We start from the raw sequence: 15985 nt of genomic DNA on the forward strand, positions 1-15985 counted from the left end.
AGCTAGCTTCAGCAGCATACGACTGGTAATGTCAAATTAGAATTTATCAGTCGAAGTAATAGTTACATTTGAGACCAGGAATCTTGACTTTAAAGACATGGCCTCTCAATTTACATCCACACAACAACTATTTTCCAGAAGAGAAAAAAAAAGACCACAGAGATTGCTAGATATCAAAACTGTATAGAAGCCTAATTAGTGGGCAACACACATAGTGTGAAGGCACAAATCCCCACTTGCTTCTGCCCTTGGGGCACTAGAACACCTCAAAACCTTGCTCTGGGGGTGATTCTTCCCTACTCCCCGCATGAAGTGGAGGTACAAATCATCATATTCCATGATGAGAGCTGTCACTTTTCGTAGAGCTGTGTCTCACTTTTTAATAGTGCACGTGACTCCAAACAATGGCACCTCTATGTCACTTTGTTACTTCAGGTGTTAATGTGAAGAACTCTTAGTGTGTATGGTAACCATAGAGAAAATGTGTTTGGTAGAGGAGATAACCTCATTTTTAGCTGTGGAATGGGCTTGTGGACAAATATAATACCATCTAAATGCTCTTTGTCAAATTTTTAAAGTAGATGATTTACATTTTTTAAATTGACAACAATCCCTCCCCCCCCCCACCGCCAACATTACAAAACAACACAAGGTAAATATTTTTGGAGTTACATATTAACAGTGATTACACCTTGAGCAGTCAAATATTACCAGATTGGGAATTCTCAAATGTCCAACTTATTCTTTAAAAAGCATTGCAAGATATAGAATACTTGCCTAGCATGTGGAAGGTCCTGAATTCAATCACCAGTTCAACAAATTAGTAACAATAACCATCAGTGATAATGTCTATTACTGATAGAACAAAGATAGATTTTTTCCTTCTGCTAAATATCAGTGATTTGTGTCAACAGCCCAAGTTCAACATAAACAATACATATTCAAGGGCTATCATAGAAATCAATCAGAATAAATACCTAAACTTAAACTAAGCTATGATATTGACTAGGTACTATCGGAAAGACTAGTAGAAATATATGGACATATAAATTGTTTAAATAAACTTTAGAAAAAAACTCTGTTGGTTATGTAAATTTTAACCTTGGAATTACTTTGAAGTGAAAATTAAATTTTAACATTTGAAACCCATAAGATACAAAGTCATCTCTGGTTTTAAATTTTTGTTGTTAAAGACCCAAGATGTATGAACCCTGAAGATAAATTTAAAAAAGAAAAAACTGCACACTTTAAGAAATCATTTTAACAGATTTAAAAGAATGTTTGTGGCATATGAACATGTGATAAAACAATAAAGAGACACAAGGAAAAGATTAACACCAAACTCTAGATTCTAGTTCCCCCTGGGCCACTGAGGACAAGTGGCCAGGGAGGTGTCCACTGGAGTGGTTCAACTATATTGCTCTAAACTGGGTGGTAGGTATATGAATTTCTTTATGCACATTTACAAGTCTCAAATTGTTTATAGGATGAAACTACCAATGTGAATGTGAACTGTACATACAACCATAGAATGTTTTGAAGCTTGTCAATTTGGTTTTGAGTTTCTGAGCTATAAAAGCTCTTAAATAACCTTCCTTGCATCACCTATGACATCTTTAGACACTAATAAAGAAAACTTTGCTAGAATGAGCACCCTACTACCTGCAGGAATAAACGTGACTCTTCCGAATGCTACGTCTGAAGAAGCCTTTGCAGCCATCACAACTGGATGCCCCATAGTGCTTTCCTGTTGCTCTGTCACCACAGATGGCACATAGACAGTTTACACCACTGTCTGTGGTATTCATACTTGTGGTCTCCAGGGCAGAACTGTCTGTTGAAGAAAGATGAGAGAAGTTAGTACAGGTGACTACTCATCCCAGTGCCTACTTCTACTCCTACATCCAGTTTGCTTCTTCGTCATTCTTTCAAGTGCTGAGAGCATCCTCTTCAGCTTCTGTCTCATTTATCTGATCATTTAAATTTGGATTATGATTCATCTCAATCCCTTAACTACCACCTTTCTTAAGAGAAGCTCATGCAATCTCATGACAGAAAAGATCAAATCAATGATAACATAAATCTTCAGATTTTACTTCTTCCATAATAACACCATAAAGTACACCATGGAGTTTTGAAGACATAAAAACCTATGTCCAAATTTCATACATTTATAAATAGAGAATATCAGTATCATAATATCAGAGAATTAATGTTTCTCTCATCTTTTTGTTTCTCACTTCTTAGAACTGTACTGAGCTACAGTGGAACATCTAATACATTTTTAAAAAGCAATGAATATATGTGTGCTTGTGTGTGTTCCCATAAACCTATATGTAGTCCCATGAGAATATATATACATACATATATACATACATACACATATATTTACTATATAAATATTTCTTTAATGAGTTTACATTGTTACAAGTATTCTATGAATCCCACCATACTCAAAGACATTAAATGCATAAGGTAATATATTAACACTTGAACTTAGTTGTTGCCTGGGAATATCACTCAATGACAAAGCACTTGCTTAATAAACTCAAGACTGTAGATTCAACCACAAATTTTAATTGAGCATAAACTAAGTACATATCATAGGTATAAAAATAACCTATTACTTTGTCTCTAATAAAAATTGGTAAAATAAAATATTGGCATGTACTTATTGAATTATAATATTAACAAGGTATTGATAATATTGAATGGAAATTAGAATTATCTGAAGTAACAACCACATATTACATAGAGAATGAGAGACCTTAAAGCATTCTGTCTTATTGGGATGAATCCATCAAATTCCTACACCCCAGAGTTCAGGTATCCCCTTGGAAGAAGAGGTGGGAAGGATGTAAGAACCAGAGGGAATGAAGGACACTAGGAGACAAGGTCCTCAAAATCAACTATCCAAGCCTCATGTAAACTTACAGGGGCTGAACCAGAATGCCCAAGGCCTACATGGGTCTGTACCATGATATATATATATATATATATATATATATATATATATATATATATATATATATATATATATATATTATATATATCATATATATCACATATATATCATATATATATCAGTAAATTTATATATTTTACTGTTTCTGTAGTATTTTTGAGTATGAGAAGATGTGAGTCTCTGAATTTTGTGCCTTCTCTTGGTTTTCTTTTTCTCTGTTGGTTTGTCTGATCTTATGTTTTGTTTGATATATTTAAAAATATGAATGCAGGAAGGAAAATCTAGCCTCTTACAAAATGAACAAGTGGACTATTTATACTTGCTGGGAGAGATAAAATCAGTGTTCTCCAATGAAGACGGATTATACCAATCACTTCTGGAAAGGCCTCATATTCAGATGTAGCTGGTTCATATAGTAAACTCCACATTCTTGTGTGATTTTATTTGGTTACACTTTGGTGGAGAGTTGTTTGTTTTTCTTTCTGGGTGTTGTTTTATTTTTATTTCTTGGTTTTGAGGATTTTTATTGTTATATTGGTTTTGTTTTGTTCTTTGAGAAAGAGCTTAAAGTAGACTGGGTAGGAATAGGAAAGAAAGCGGAAGGACATGGTAGAGAGGAAAGTCATCAAATATATTTGAATTTCAAAATGATTTTAAATAATAAATACTTTAAAGGAGCATCTGGGATAACTGTGCTTTGTTGAATAACATTAAAATATTACAAACAAATTTAAGTCTGGCTTTATGTTTGATGCCATATTCACATGCAGCTGACAATGTTGTTACAAGCAAAAAAGTAGTATGCGTGTGAATTGTTTTAGTATACACTGAAAGATTCCATACATTTATATGGTACATCTGTACCTACTGCTTATGAATCTGTGGCCTCTTATTAAAACTCTGATTCTATTGAAATAAATACTGGATATCTTTCATCAAAACTGTGTCTTCCTAAGAATTACACTATAGTTCACTCTGCATTTATGTTAAACTAGAGAATCGAGTTTTCAGTTTCTACAAGTTTCCCCACTATTAAGTTATTGCTTATTGAAAATATAAAGTTCACAGTTCAGAAAAATATTAAGCTAATCATAAGATGATTTTTCAGTCCTGAACTATACAAACATACATTCACACAGACACATGCACACAGATACGCAGTTTCCCCATAGCATACATAATCGTAAGTCTTAACAGTTACAACCTGTCCTGAGTAAGCTTTTTTTTTTAGAAAAAGAAATCTACATTCTGAGTAGATAGTAAACTGTATTACATAAAGATGCAAACCTGAAATAATCTGTCTTCCTTAAAGTTAAAATATTACAGTAGACACATGCCCCAAGCTCTGGAAGCTAAACATTAGCTCGTCAACCTGAGGTTATAATATAAACCTTTATTTCTTTTTATGTCTGTGTCCAGTGAAGAAACTATCCAGTCATCTTAGGTGGAGTTTCTTATCCACAGCAATGGAGTACTGAGATGGTGGGATGAAGAGTAGAACCAGTAAACCTCCTCAGCATCTTCTGAAACATTGTCCATAAGCCACTTTACATACTGTATAGAAAATCTGTTTTCAAGGCCAATCTGTCAAAATTACTATCACTTTGATGTACAGAAAATTAAATAGTCCCTGAAACTATGCTTTGTAACCCACTAGCCTATTGAATCCTGAGGTTACTTTATAACACAAATATAAGTTATTCTGCCTCTTAGTTAACACAAAATTTAAAATTCATGTTCAGATTTGTGGCCTTAGACACAACTCTTGAATTCTCCAGGAAAGAAACTAATCCAGCCTGCGAGTTCCATTTCTTTCTCTTCCACTTATTTCTCTTACCCATAATCATATGAGAACTCACCATTGGGATTATACAGAATCTGCATAGTGTCAAACTCCAAGGTCGAGTAAGTTGGGTCCAAAACTTCACTGTAGTTTCCCATGTCCATGTCGGGTATCGGCTCTGAAACCCTCATAATCGGTTGAGAGACACACATACGAATGGCTCCACACGCCCAGAGTGTGCTAGCTGTTATGCTTTCAAGCCGTGAGTACTAACCAGAGCTAACTGTCACTGGGTGATTTCAGTGCTTCTGTGGGAGGGGCTGTCAAACTGTAACTCCTTCAGCAGGCCATGTTCTGCTCATTTTTCTTTTATGGCATATGAAAGCAATTCCTTGTGATTATCTTGAAATGCTTCATGGAACTGCCTTATCTGAAGTGCTTAGTAGACTAACATGATCTTCTCAATTGATTTCCAGTACTCAATAAATGACATCACTTAGAGAGTGGTTAAACACAGACAGAAGTCCCTGTCAGGATTTAACCTGAAATTCTTGTGGCTGGCAGCCCACATGAGGAGCTTCAAAGCACATACCACAAAGTCTTAAAAGTCAAATTCATATTACTCTTAAAATTAGGTAAGGTAAAACTGGAACCTGTCACTTAACACATTGAACCCTTAACAGTGGCAGGTTTCCTTTGTATGTACAATAAATCTGAATTTGTTTACTTTTGAGTAGAGTAGATTTATAATTTGTGAGATTGAGATTTATGGTGTGTTCCAGCAATGTACAGGCAGAGCCTTAATATGAGCTGCATACTCCTTCCAAATTATCAATTTACCATCCATGTCACTCCACAATTGCAAATTTCTGGGGGGCAGCTTCAACCCAGTGATTATTAAGAATTCATTTTAATTTAATTACATTCTAGGCATTAACTAAGTAAATCTATCTCCAATGCGTGGGTTTATACACTCTGATCCACCTCAACATATGTGACAGCATATTTTTTATGTGTTGGTGTGAAGAAACATTTTGAGTTCAGAAAATATTTAGAAGTTAATACTCAATATCAACATTTTACTTCTGATACATATGTTTATTGATTTTATTTTCTAAAAAGGATGCTATATCTACTTTTTTATTTTGTTAGTTCAAAATTTTATATTCTATATATGTTAAAGATTATAGCAAGTGATCTTGCAAGTCAATTTCCTACTCATGTAACTACTGTTACATATGAATGCATTTCCCCACAGAAATGTATTATGTTAAGACAAACTCAAAACATGTGACATGCTGTGAAAAAAATATAAGTCATATTAATCAAATACATCAAATTAGGCTAACCATGGAAATAGTCTCTTTGTCTCATAATCAGTATATTTTGAATTTCTAATTAATAATTACTTAAAATTAAGAACTTTTTAACGAAAGTTAAACACAGTTATTCTGTTTTTGGAGAAGTGACAGAGAGTGGACACTGTGCTTTTTATTTATATGAAGTACTTCCCTTTTGGGGTATGTAATAGGGCTGTGTTGCTATGGGATCCAAAGACTGTGCATGAAGCCCTCTACCTTCCTCATCTACATGTTAACTATCAAACATGGAGGAATATCAGCACAATCTTTGTTTATAACATTGCCAATGGTAAAACAACACAAACATAGTTCAGTAGAATAATCTCATAGTTTTACTATTGTTCTGCACTACCCTGTTCCCATTCCATGGTGAACGCCACAATCAGACAGGGTGTTCCTCTTCAGGGTGGAATTGTCTAAGCACAGGTCTTCATGGAGATTCTCACATTAGTTGAAACTGGATTCCAAGGGAAATTTACCCACAGGATGGTAAATTATTCTCTGCATCTCACATAGTAAAATGTAAGAGCTACAGCAGATCCAAAAGTCCAGGAACATCTCTTCAGGGGCAGGTTGCCTTCTTAATGATTTCAGAGATGGACACCTTCAAAAAATACAGCCAACCTCCATTTACAAGAGGAAAGGTCCTCCAGCCTTTTTCCTTAGCTTACAGGGTACAGTAAAAACCTTCTTTTTATAATTCTTGGACTGATAATTTTCTGAATTAAGTGAATTACTAAACTTGAAAAGGATGTGACTAGGCTATAGCTTTCTGACTTAAACAAGTAGACATGCTAATGTTTGATCATAGAGCCAAGACTCATTCTGAGTGATACTCCATTGCTAAGGACACTACATTTTTTTTTATAAGTCCCACACACTCTCCTCAACTTTCAGTATTCTTTTTAATCCTTTATTTTATTTATTTACTTTTCAAATACTATCCTCCCTCCCAGTTTTCCCTCCACAAACCCCCTATCTCCTCCCCTCTTTTCCCTGCCTCTATGATGGTGCTTCCCCACTCACCCACCCACTCCCACCTCAGTGCCTTAACATTTCCCTACACGGGGCCATTGAGCTTCCACAGGACCAAGGGGCTTTCCTCCCATTGATGTAAGTAAGGCAATGCTCTACTACATATCCAGTTAGAGCCACAGGTCCCTCCATGTGTGCTCTTTGGTTGGTCGTTTAGTCCCTGGGACCTTTGGGCTTTCTGGTTGGTTGATATTGTTGTTCTTTCTATGGAGTTTCAATCCACTTCAGCTCCTTCAGTTCTTACCCTAACTCCTCTGTTGAGGTCCCTGTGTTCAGTCCAATGGTTGGCATCTGCATCTGTATTGGTCAGGCTCTGGCAGAGCCTCTCAGGGATAGCTATACCAAGCTCCTATCAGCAAGTGCTTCTTAGCATGGTATGTACTCACTGATAAGTGGATATTAGCCAAAAAAAGTTTGGAATACCCATGATACAACTCACAGACCATATGAAACCCAAGATTAAGAAAGACCACTCCAAAGTGTGGATGCTATAGTATTCTTATAAATAGGGATAAATGTAAAAACTACTTACGAAGTAATTTGAATGTGGATGCCTCTAGAGTTTTGCAGTTTCTTAAAAAAAATATTCCCTATACTTAACTCAACTTACTTTTACTCAATTCCACAGCATTTCTCTTGGTTTAAGAGGAAAGAGTAAAAGTGCTTATTGCTCATTTTGCAAGAGATTATAGAAAGTTTACTGTGATATTAAATATAAAAATTGCTGTAATATACTAGGAGATGAAACAAGAAGAAATGAGAGAAACATGCTAGATATCAAATGCAACCAAGTCTCCAAAGGTGTGTGAAATTGTGAGTTGTAACCACCCTGAATGATAATTGTTATCTTCCCTAATGGAAACTAAATGTCTCTGTTAATCACAGGAGTCAACTAAACCAAAGTATTTATTTTGTATTGGTTTTAAATTGATATTCTCCCTAACTATAAATTAGCTTATGGTCACCTTCAAGAATAGACCTTAGACTCTGTTTTGAAAGTTTATTTGACCCTATTCAGAATATTTTTTCTTTCTTTAAAGAGACAAATTGAAACATGAGGGCTGACAGGAAGCCTTGAAGGGGAATGCACAGAAAGGGATGGGGGAATTGAAAGGGAAAAAGAAGACAGAAAAAGCTATCAATTTGGAGCTGAAGATTATGAATCAATTATAACCAAACAAAATATTGCACTCTGGATTTTCTTGTATTTTCAATTCAACATTGCTTGTGGATTATAGATAACAGGGACACCCATGGAAGGAGGAAAAGAAAAGGTGAAAGAGAGACTTTTAAAGTTATTGGTTTGTTCTGTTAATTATGTATCATAATCAAAAGTATATCATACTCTGGTTTTACTTTTATTTTCATTCAAAAGTGAATGTGGAGTTCACATAACTCAGAAAATAAACTAATGGCACTAGTTGGCACAATAAAGTTATAAGATTAAAGTTTCCATATACCTTAGATTCAAGAAAGATGAAGTGTTCATTTACATGTCTTCATACTAAACAACATTTTTTGTTAGGAAAGGAAAGAGGAAATCATCAAGGCTATGTTAGATTTTTTAAAGGCTTAAATACAAAGAAAAACAGCATGATTGTTGAGGAGATGGAACCAAAGCTACTGAGCCTCCCCATCCTTGTTCTGTCTTTGAGGACTAGTCACCCTGTCAACCTGGCTAGCTTGGGGTTCACTAAGTCAATAAGATGACCTCAAATTCACAGAAATCCTGTTGACTCTGCTTTTGAATGCTGTATTCACAAGTTTTCACCATCACACATCACCTGAAAATACCTCTTAATGGAGCCCACTCTTCAGTATCCGTTTGAAGGCCAAAATATATATTCCTATTCCTTAGGAGAACCTCGTATTTGGATAGCTCAAATATGTACTCTCTGAGACCTGGGCAATTATTCACTCTGAAGAAAATAATGACGATAGCCAATGAATATAGCCAAAACATTAGCAGAATTAGCATGATGAAGGATTTTCAGAAATGCTTTTCTCAAAGCAATGATTCTATGAACTGTCTTAAGAGAAGCCCCCCTCCAGCAGAAAGACAGGACATCAAGTAAAGGATGGAGTTGCCATCTCACAGACAAAACTCTGACCCATAATTGTTCCTGTCTGAAAGAACTGCAGGGATAAAAATGGAGAGGAACCTGAGGAAAAGAAGGTCCAACGACAGGCCCAAAGTGAGATCCAGCTCAAGGGGAGGTCCCAAGACCTGACAATATTAGTGAGGCTATAGAACACTCACAAAAAGAGCTAGCATGACTGCTCTCCGAAAGATCAAACAAGCAGCTGAAAGAGTCAGATACAATTGTTTGCACCCAACCAATGGATAGAAACATCTGACCCCTGTGGTTGAATTAAAGAAAAACTAGAAGAAACTGAGGAGAAAGGGTGACCCTGTAGGAGGCCCAGAAGGCTCAATTAACCAGGAGACCTGAGATCTCTTAGATACTGGAACACCAACCAGGCAGCATACACCGGTGGATCTGCAGCCCCCAACACATATGCAGCAGAGTACTCCTGGGTCAAGGTTTAGTCAGAGAAGACTCATCTAACCCTCAAGAGACTGGAGATCTCAGGGAGTTTAGAGGTCTGGTGGTGTGGGGTGAGGGTGGGAACATCCTCATAGAGACAGGGAGGCAGGGAAGAGGTATGGGATATGGAAGAGTTGGAGAGTGGACCCAAAGGACAATAAAATCTGGAGTTTAAAATAAATAAATAATTAATTAAATATAACAGAAAAAAAAGAAGAAAAAGGAAAAAAGAAAATATATCATTTAATTTTTATTAAAGAAACATAATGAGTACTGTAGTGCTTAAAGAAGAAAACTTAGTTTACCACCAACTCTCAAGATAATGGCAGAAAAATTTCTATCTTATCTATAGGACTATTAAACCTGTTAAATTGTTCTATGCTTTATATTTGATTTAATCATTCCTTCCTAGAGTGATTTAAAATAGAAAACAGGCTAATAAAAATCAAGGTTATTTTCATTAGAACATTTTCATGAAAGCAATTTTGATGCTAATAACTACATAAAAACATTTTTTTTCAAGTATAGTTAGTGAAATTTGTATTCTAAACTTATTCCCCAAAGTATATTTGTAATTTCCATTATTTCTATATTCTCTTTTACCAGTATGAAAAGTACACAAATACAGTCAGTAAATATGAGGGGAAGGGGAGTGCCATCTCACACAGACATAGAGTCATTGTCACTGTAAACAGAAAACCTCAAAATATAAAATCCATTCAACACAATAAACTATTACTTAAAAAAAATAACTTTCAACTTCTCACTTCTCATAGGAAACTCAATAAAATCATCATACTTCCTGGCTATCATTGCACTAGTTAAATTATCATTCCTCTTTTGAGATGAAAAGCTTGTCTCTCTCCACTCTTAAATTTGATGATAAGAAAAAAGTAAATTACAAAAAAAGCCAAGACAAACAAAAATGGAAGCGCTTATCTCCAAAGCAAATTGTTGTCACTGATACACAAATAAATTAGACATTAGCTGTAATAGGCTCAATTCTCAAAAATATTAACAGTTTTTATAAAGTACTGATTGTGTATGATTTTCCAGATGAGCAAAAGCACCTTTCCTTCTCACTATCTTTTTCTTTGGTCTAGTACAGCCAGGTAGTGTTAATCAGAATCACATCCATCAACTCATTAGAGCATGTATACTAACATTACAGAAAGTGTGTTACAATTCTATTATTTTTATTATCATGAATAATTGTTTATCATATACTGACAATCCCTGCCATAGCAATAATGTTTGTTTAAACCTAAATTAGATTCTCATAACTGTCTAAAGATATTTTAAATTATTCTTTTAAAATTATAATTACTTCTCTATCATTTCTTCACTAATGTCAATGTAGATCACAAACTTTATTCTCTTGAACCAACATAAACCTTTTGGTTTTACATTTAATTCACAGTTTTTTCTTTGGCTAAAGTAAAGAATTCACACACTTCTAGACTATGTCATTTGATAGTAATGTTTAGGAAAACAGACTGGGGACACAGGTACTTTATGAAACAACAAAGTAAACTAAAAGAGATGACTTTATTCTCTGTAGCAGTAGTGTTATGACTCAGCTGTTTTATTTAACTAGATATATTACTTGTTTGCTTATGGCATTGGTCTCCTTTTGCAACCCAAGCTATCTTTGATTCTTGATACCCCTGCTTTACACTCCCAAATTTAGATGTGTTCTACTTACTCATTACCATAAGATTGGTAACAGCGCATACAAATACAAGTGAAATGCAAGACTAAGAAATACTGAACATATATCATGATTAAATCAGGTAAGAGCATTGAGAATTGTACACTGGGACCAAGAAATCCATTGAGGGAAAGCTTTGGGTGGTATACAAAAATCTATATATATTAAACTTGCTTTCAAGGTCAACTGCCTTGTGATTCAAAATAGACTCTCCTTTTCAGAAGATAAGAAGATGAATAGCACTAAATTATTAACTGGAATACAGATTATGCTGGCAGGGAAAATAAAGTAAGCTGGGTAGAATGTGCAGGCTAGTGTGGGCAGGCAGTGCTTTGGCACTTTTTTTTTTCTTTTTACAATGAGTATTATCGCTGTTGCCACTGCAACCTCAGCAAAGCTAGTCACAATGATTAAGATTATGGTGGCACACCAGTACTAACATGCTGCATTATACAACACAAAGGAAAGGAAGTGATCAGTGTGTCCCAGCACTTGTTCCCAATGTCTTCCAAAGAGATATGGGGTATAAGAAAAATTCCCAGCTGTTTCACAACGCCGAGTGCACACTCCAGCATGAACATCTTAAATAATTGTGCTGTAACAAGCATAAACTTTTGTATCTGGAAGTTGAATAATAAATAAGAGTTACAACTTTTCTCTTAAAATATAGAAATAGATTGTTTATATTGTCATACAGTGAAAAACAACTGCTCAATATTCCTCAATGAAACCTTAGGTAGCAAAAGAGAACAACACTCTAATGTGACATTTGTATGGGATAAAACTAAGCAATATTTGCCTCCGGGTTTAGTAAAGGTAAACATAGGCATTACTCACAGTGAAAATGTTACTATTTCATCTCTCATTTCTTATGGCTAGTTGGTGTTTTGAACAAGTACACAAGGCATAATTATAATGATTTTTAAAATAAACATATTAATCTAATATGTACTAACCATCTTAGGTGAAGTGGTGGCTTCTGCACTAGAACTCACTCTTAAGTAGGTATACATGCTTAACTGCCAAGCTATTCCTCTATCTTCACTGTCCTAATTGTATTGGATGCATCTTGGATCTTATGGGACCTTTAAGGTTCTCTCTGTGATTCCAATAACTAGCAGAATCTATAACCTGCTAGACTGATATGTAAGTTAGGCACTAAGGTTTCAAATACTTAAAGAGTGAGTTCTAGTGCAGAAGCCACCATGAGCCAGGTCCTAACACCCACAGTGACCTGGCTCATGGTGCTCTGTTAAGTCTATTTCTAAGTGTCTGGCAGTCTCTTCTGGACTCTATAGGCACCTGACACACCATATACACAAACACACACATGCACTCACACACACTCATGCATACACATGCACACATGTACATATAAACACACTCTCACACACAGAGAGAGAGAGATTCTCTCTCACATGCATTCACCCACATGTGTGCACAAATACAAACAAAACAATTTTTAAAAATATATCTAATGAGAAGAATATAGTACTGGTGTCTTAACAAGTTTTGTGTGATACATAAAGGGTTTTGAAAATGACTATTTTCTGAGTCTGATTAAGGGAAAGACTTTGTATACATTACTTATTGTGGCCTTGGACTTTTAAAGTACAAGTATGAGTAAAAAATCTACACAAATAATTAATTTGATAAAGTATAACATTTATGTCAAGCACTTTAACACATTTCATGGGTTCGACATTTTCAATCACTAGATATTTCTATATAAAATACCCAAAATATCTTACTTGAAACATTTATCAATCAAGTAATCACCACTATAATGCTCATCTTCCTCCTCATCTCCAACATCATCAACACCACTATAAGAGAGAGACAGATGCGAGATGATAGATAGTTGGATAGATAGAAACACAGGTAGCAATAAATAGATAAATGATAGATAGGTGATACATAGATAGATGGTAAATAGATGATAGATAGATAGATAGATAGATAATAGACCATTGTTTTCCAAGAAATTGGATTAAAAATATTAACTAATCTCCTACCCATGTAGACTTCTGAAGTAGAGCTGATTTACTGATAGAGAGGTATATGCATAGGTCATAAACCCCCAAATGATTCCTGAATGCTCTCTTGAGTTGCATTGTTATTAATTCTTACAATGGGAAATTGAAAATGATGTCTATAACCTTGTAATCCTAGTGCTACTTTAAATGGAAACTATCCTTAGTCTTAACATGTAACTATAACTGATGTTAGTGAACAGCCATGTTAAAAGTTTCTGGTACATAACCATTGTTCTTCTGGTTGCCTCATTCACATATCCTGTTGGAATTACAATCAGAAGTAACATTTTGAAAACATAATTCATGTAGTGTAAGAAACAAGCATTAGAATAGAAAATTCCTATATAATATTACAAAGAAAGTTTACTGAGGGCCAGAAAGGTGGCTCAAAAAAAAATGGTGACTACAGCCAAGTGTGATGGCCTAAATTTGATCCTCAGGACCCATGTAGTGGGTTGTGAGAAATAAGTTTTATGAGTTGTACTCTGACCCACAAATACACCAGCCCGTACACAAACACACACGCACACACACACGCACACGCACACGCACACGCACACACACACAATTAAAGTATATAAAAACGTATTTTTGTAAAGAAAGATTACTGAAATTCATTAAGGCTGTTCTTATAAGCCTAAGAATACTATAGGAGTTTATAAGCTCATAAGGACTAGGACTGGTCAACATTTTTCTTTACATTCTAGTATTTGCAATAAGTGAAGAGATTAAACACTTGCTATAAATTTTAGGAAATTATGTAAAATGATCTTTAGAAAATAGTAAGGAGTAAGCCCCATCTTAAAATTAAATTTATGAATATGTAGTTTCATGAAAATTATAATTCTTTAAAAAATAACAAGTTATTCTGACTATCATGTCAGGAATTTGTAGGTCCAGATTTATTAACTTCTGATGATATGAAAAGATTTTAGATGATATATCATTAAACAAAACATTAAAGAATAAAAACTTGCAAAGTGCTATAAATAGTAAATTACAGAAAACCAAGGATAACCTACTTGAAGGGTGAACAAAGCCATCTATGGAGGTCAGCTTCAACTGTCAACTTGAAATAACCTAGCACACCCTGTTAGTATAATCTCAGCATAAGATTGTTGACATTAGGTTTACCTGTGGCCATGTCTGTGGGAGATTTTCTTAAATGAAATACCTAGTTGCTGTGAGCACTCATTCTAGCAGAGGAACACCATTTCCTAGGCAGAAGTAGCTTTTGAAATTCATAAGTGTTGCATGAATACACGCAATTCTTTTTCCATTGTTTTTTAATTTACATTTCAAATGTCCCCATCCCAGTTTCCCCTCTGCATACCGCTCATCCCACTAATGTCAGAAGAGGCAATCCTCTGACACATATGCAGCTGGAGCCATGGGTCCCTCTATATGTACTCTTTGGTTGGTAATTTAGTCCCTAGGAACTCTGAGGTGGTCTGGTTAGTTGATATTGTAGTTTTTCCTGTGGGATTCCTATCCCCTTCCCCTTCAGCTCCTTCAATCCTTCCCCTAACTCTTCCATTTGGGGTCCCCATGCTCAGTCTGATGGTTAGCTCAGTGCATCCACATCTGTATTGGTCAGGCACTGGCAAAGCCTTTCAGGGGACAGCTACACAAGGCTTCTGTCAGCAAGAATTGAGTTTGGTGTCTGAAGATGGGATGGTCCCTGGATGGCCTTTTCTTCAGTCCCTGCTTCACTCTTTGTCCCTGCATTCTTTTAGACAGGAACAATTCTGGGTTAAAATTTTTGAGATGGGTGGGTAGCCCCATCACTCAACTGGGGGCTTTCCTATCTACTGGATATGGTCACTACAGGTTCTATCTCCCCTTTCCTAGATACTTCCATTAATGTCATCCCCATTGAGTCCTGGGAACCTCTTGCTTCCCCTCCATCTGGAACTCTCTAGTGGTTACCCCCAGATTCCCCATTCCCCACCTCTACACACTCCCATTCAACTTCCAGACCCTCTATACTTACCCCCTGTATCCTCCCACACCTGATCCTGCCCCTATTTTCCTTCTTCCTCCTCTCTCCCTCCCAGGTTCATCTGTCCCTCTACCTTCTGTGATTATTTTGTTTCCCATTCTAAGACTGAAGGATCCACACTTTGGTCTTACTTCTTCTTGAGTTTCATATTGTTTTGAGTTGTATCATTGGGTATTCTGAGCTTTTTGCCTAATATCCACTTATCAGTGAATACATACCATGTGTTTTTTGTGTGTGTGTGTGTGACTAGGTTACCTCACTCAGGATGATATTTTCTAGTTCCATCCATTCGCCTGCTAATTTCATGAAGTCATTGGTTTTAATGACTGAGTAGTACTCTATTGTGTAAATGTTCCACATTTTCTGGATCCATTTCTCCACTGAGGGATATCTGGGTTGTTTCCAGCTTCTCAGTAGTATAAATAAGGCTGCTATAAACATAGTGGAGCATGTGTCCTTGTTATATGCTATGTCATCTTTTGGGTGTATGTCCAGGAGTGGTATAGCTGGGTCTTCAGGTAGAAATATTTCCAATTTTCTGAG

General features: G+C 35.6%; 1 protein-coding gene across 3 annotated transcripts in view; it reads right to left on the minus strand.

The window, feature by feature from the left end:
* Positions 1 to 15985, minus strand: part of Hnf4g (hepatocyte nuclear factor 4 gamma) — a 149468-nt gene that overhangs the window by 22104 nt on the left and 111379 nt on the right. For 2 of the 3 annotated variants that reach the window (XM_076911237.1, XM_076911235.1), the window contains one exon: positions 1663 to 1834. In XM_076911237.1, the coding sequence (XP_076767352.1) occupies positions 1663 to 1808 (146 nt within the window). In that variant the 5' untranslated portion in view covers positions 1809 to 1834. Of the gene's footprint in view, positions 1 to 1662; positions 1835 to 4824; positions 5192 to 15985 lie in introns of those variants that run through there. The other variant, XM_034516936.2, reaches the window with a different exon arrangement.

This window comes from Arvicanthis niloticus, chromosome 13 (assembly GCF_011762505.2).
Source record: "Arvicanthis niloticus isolate mArvNil1 chromosome 13, mArvNil1.pat.X, whole genome shotgun sequence".
In the NCBI taxonomy this organism is placed as follows: domain Eukaryota; kingdom Metazoa; phylum Chordata; class Mammalia; order Rodentia; family Muridae; genus Arvicanthis; species Arvicanthis niloticus.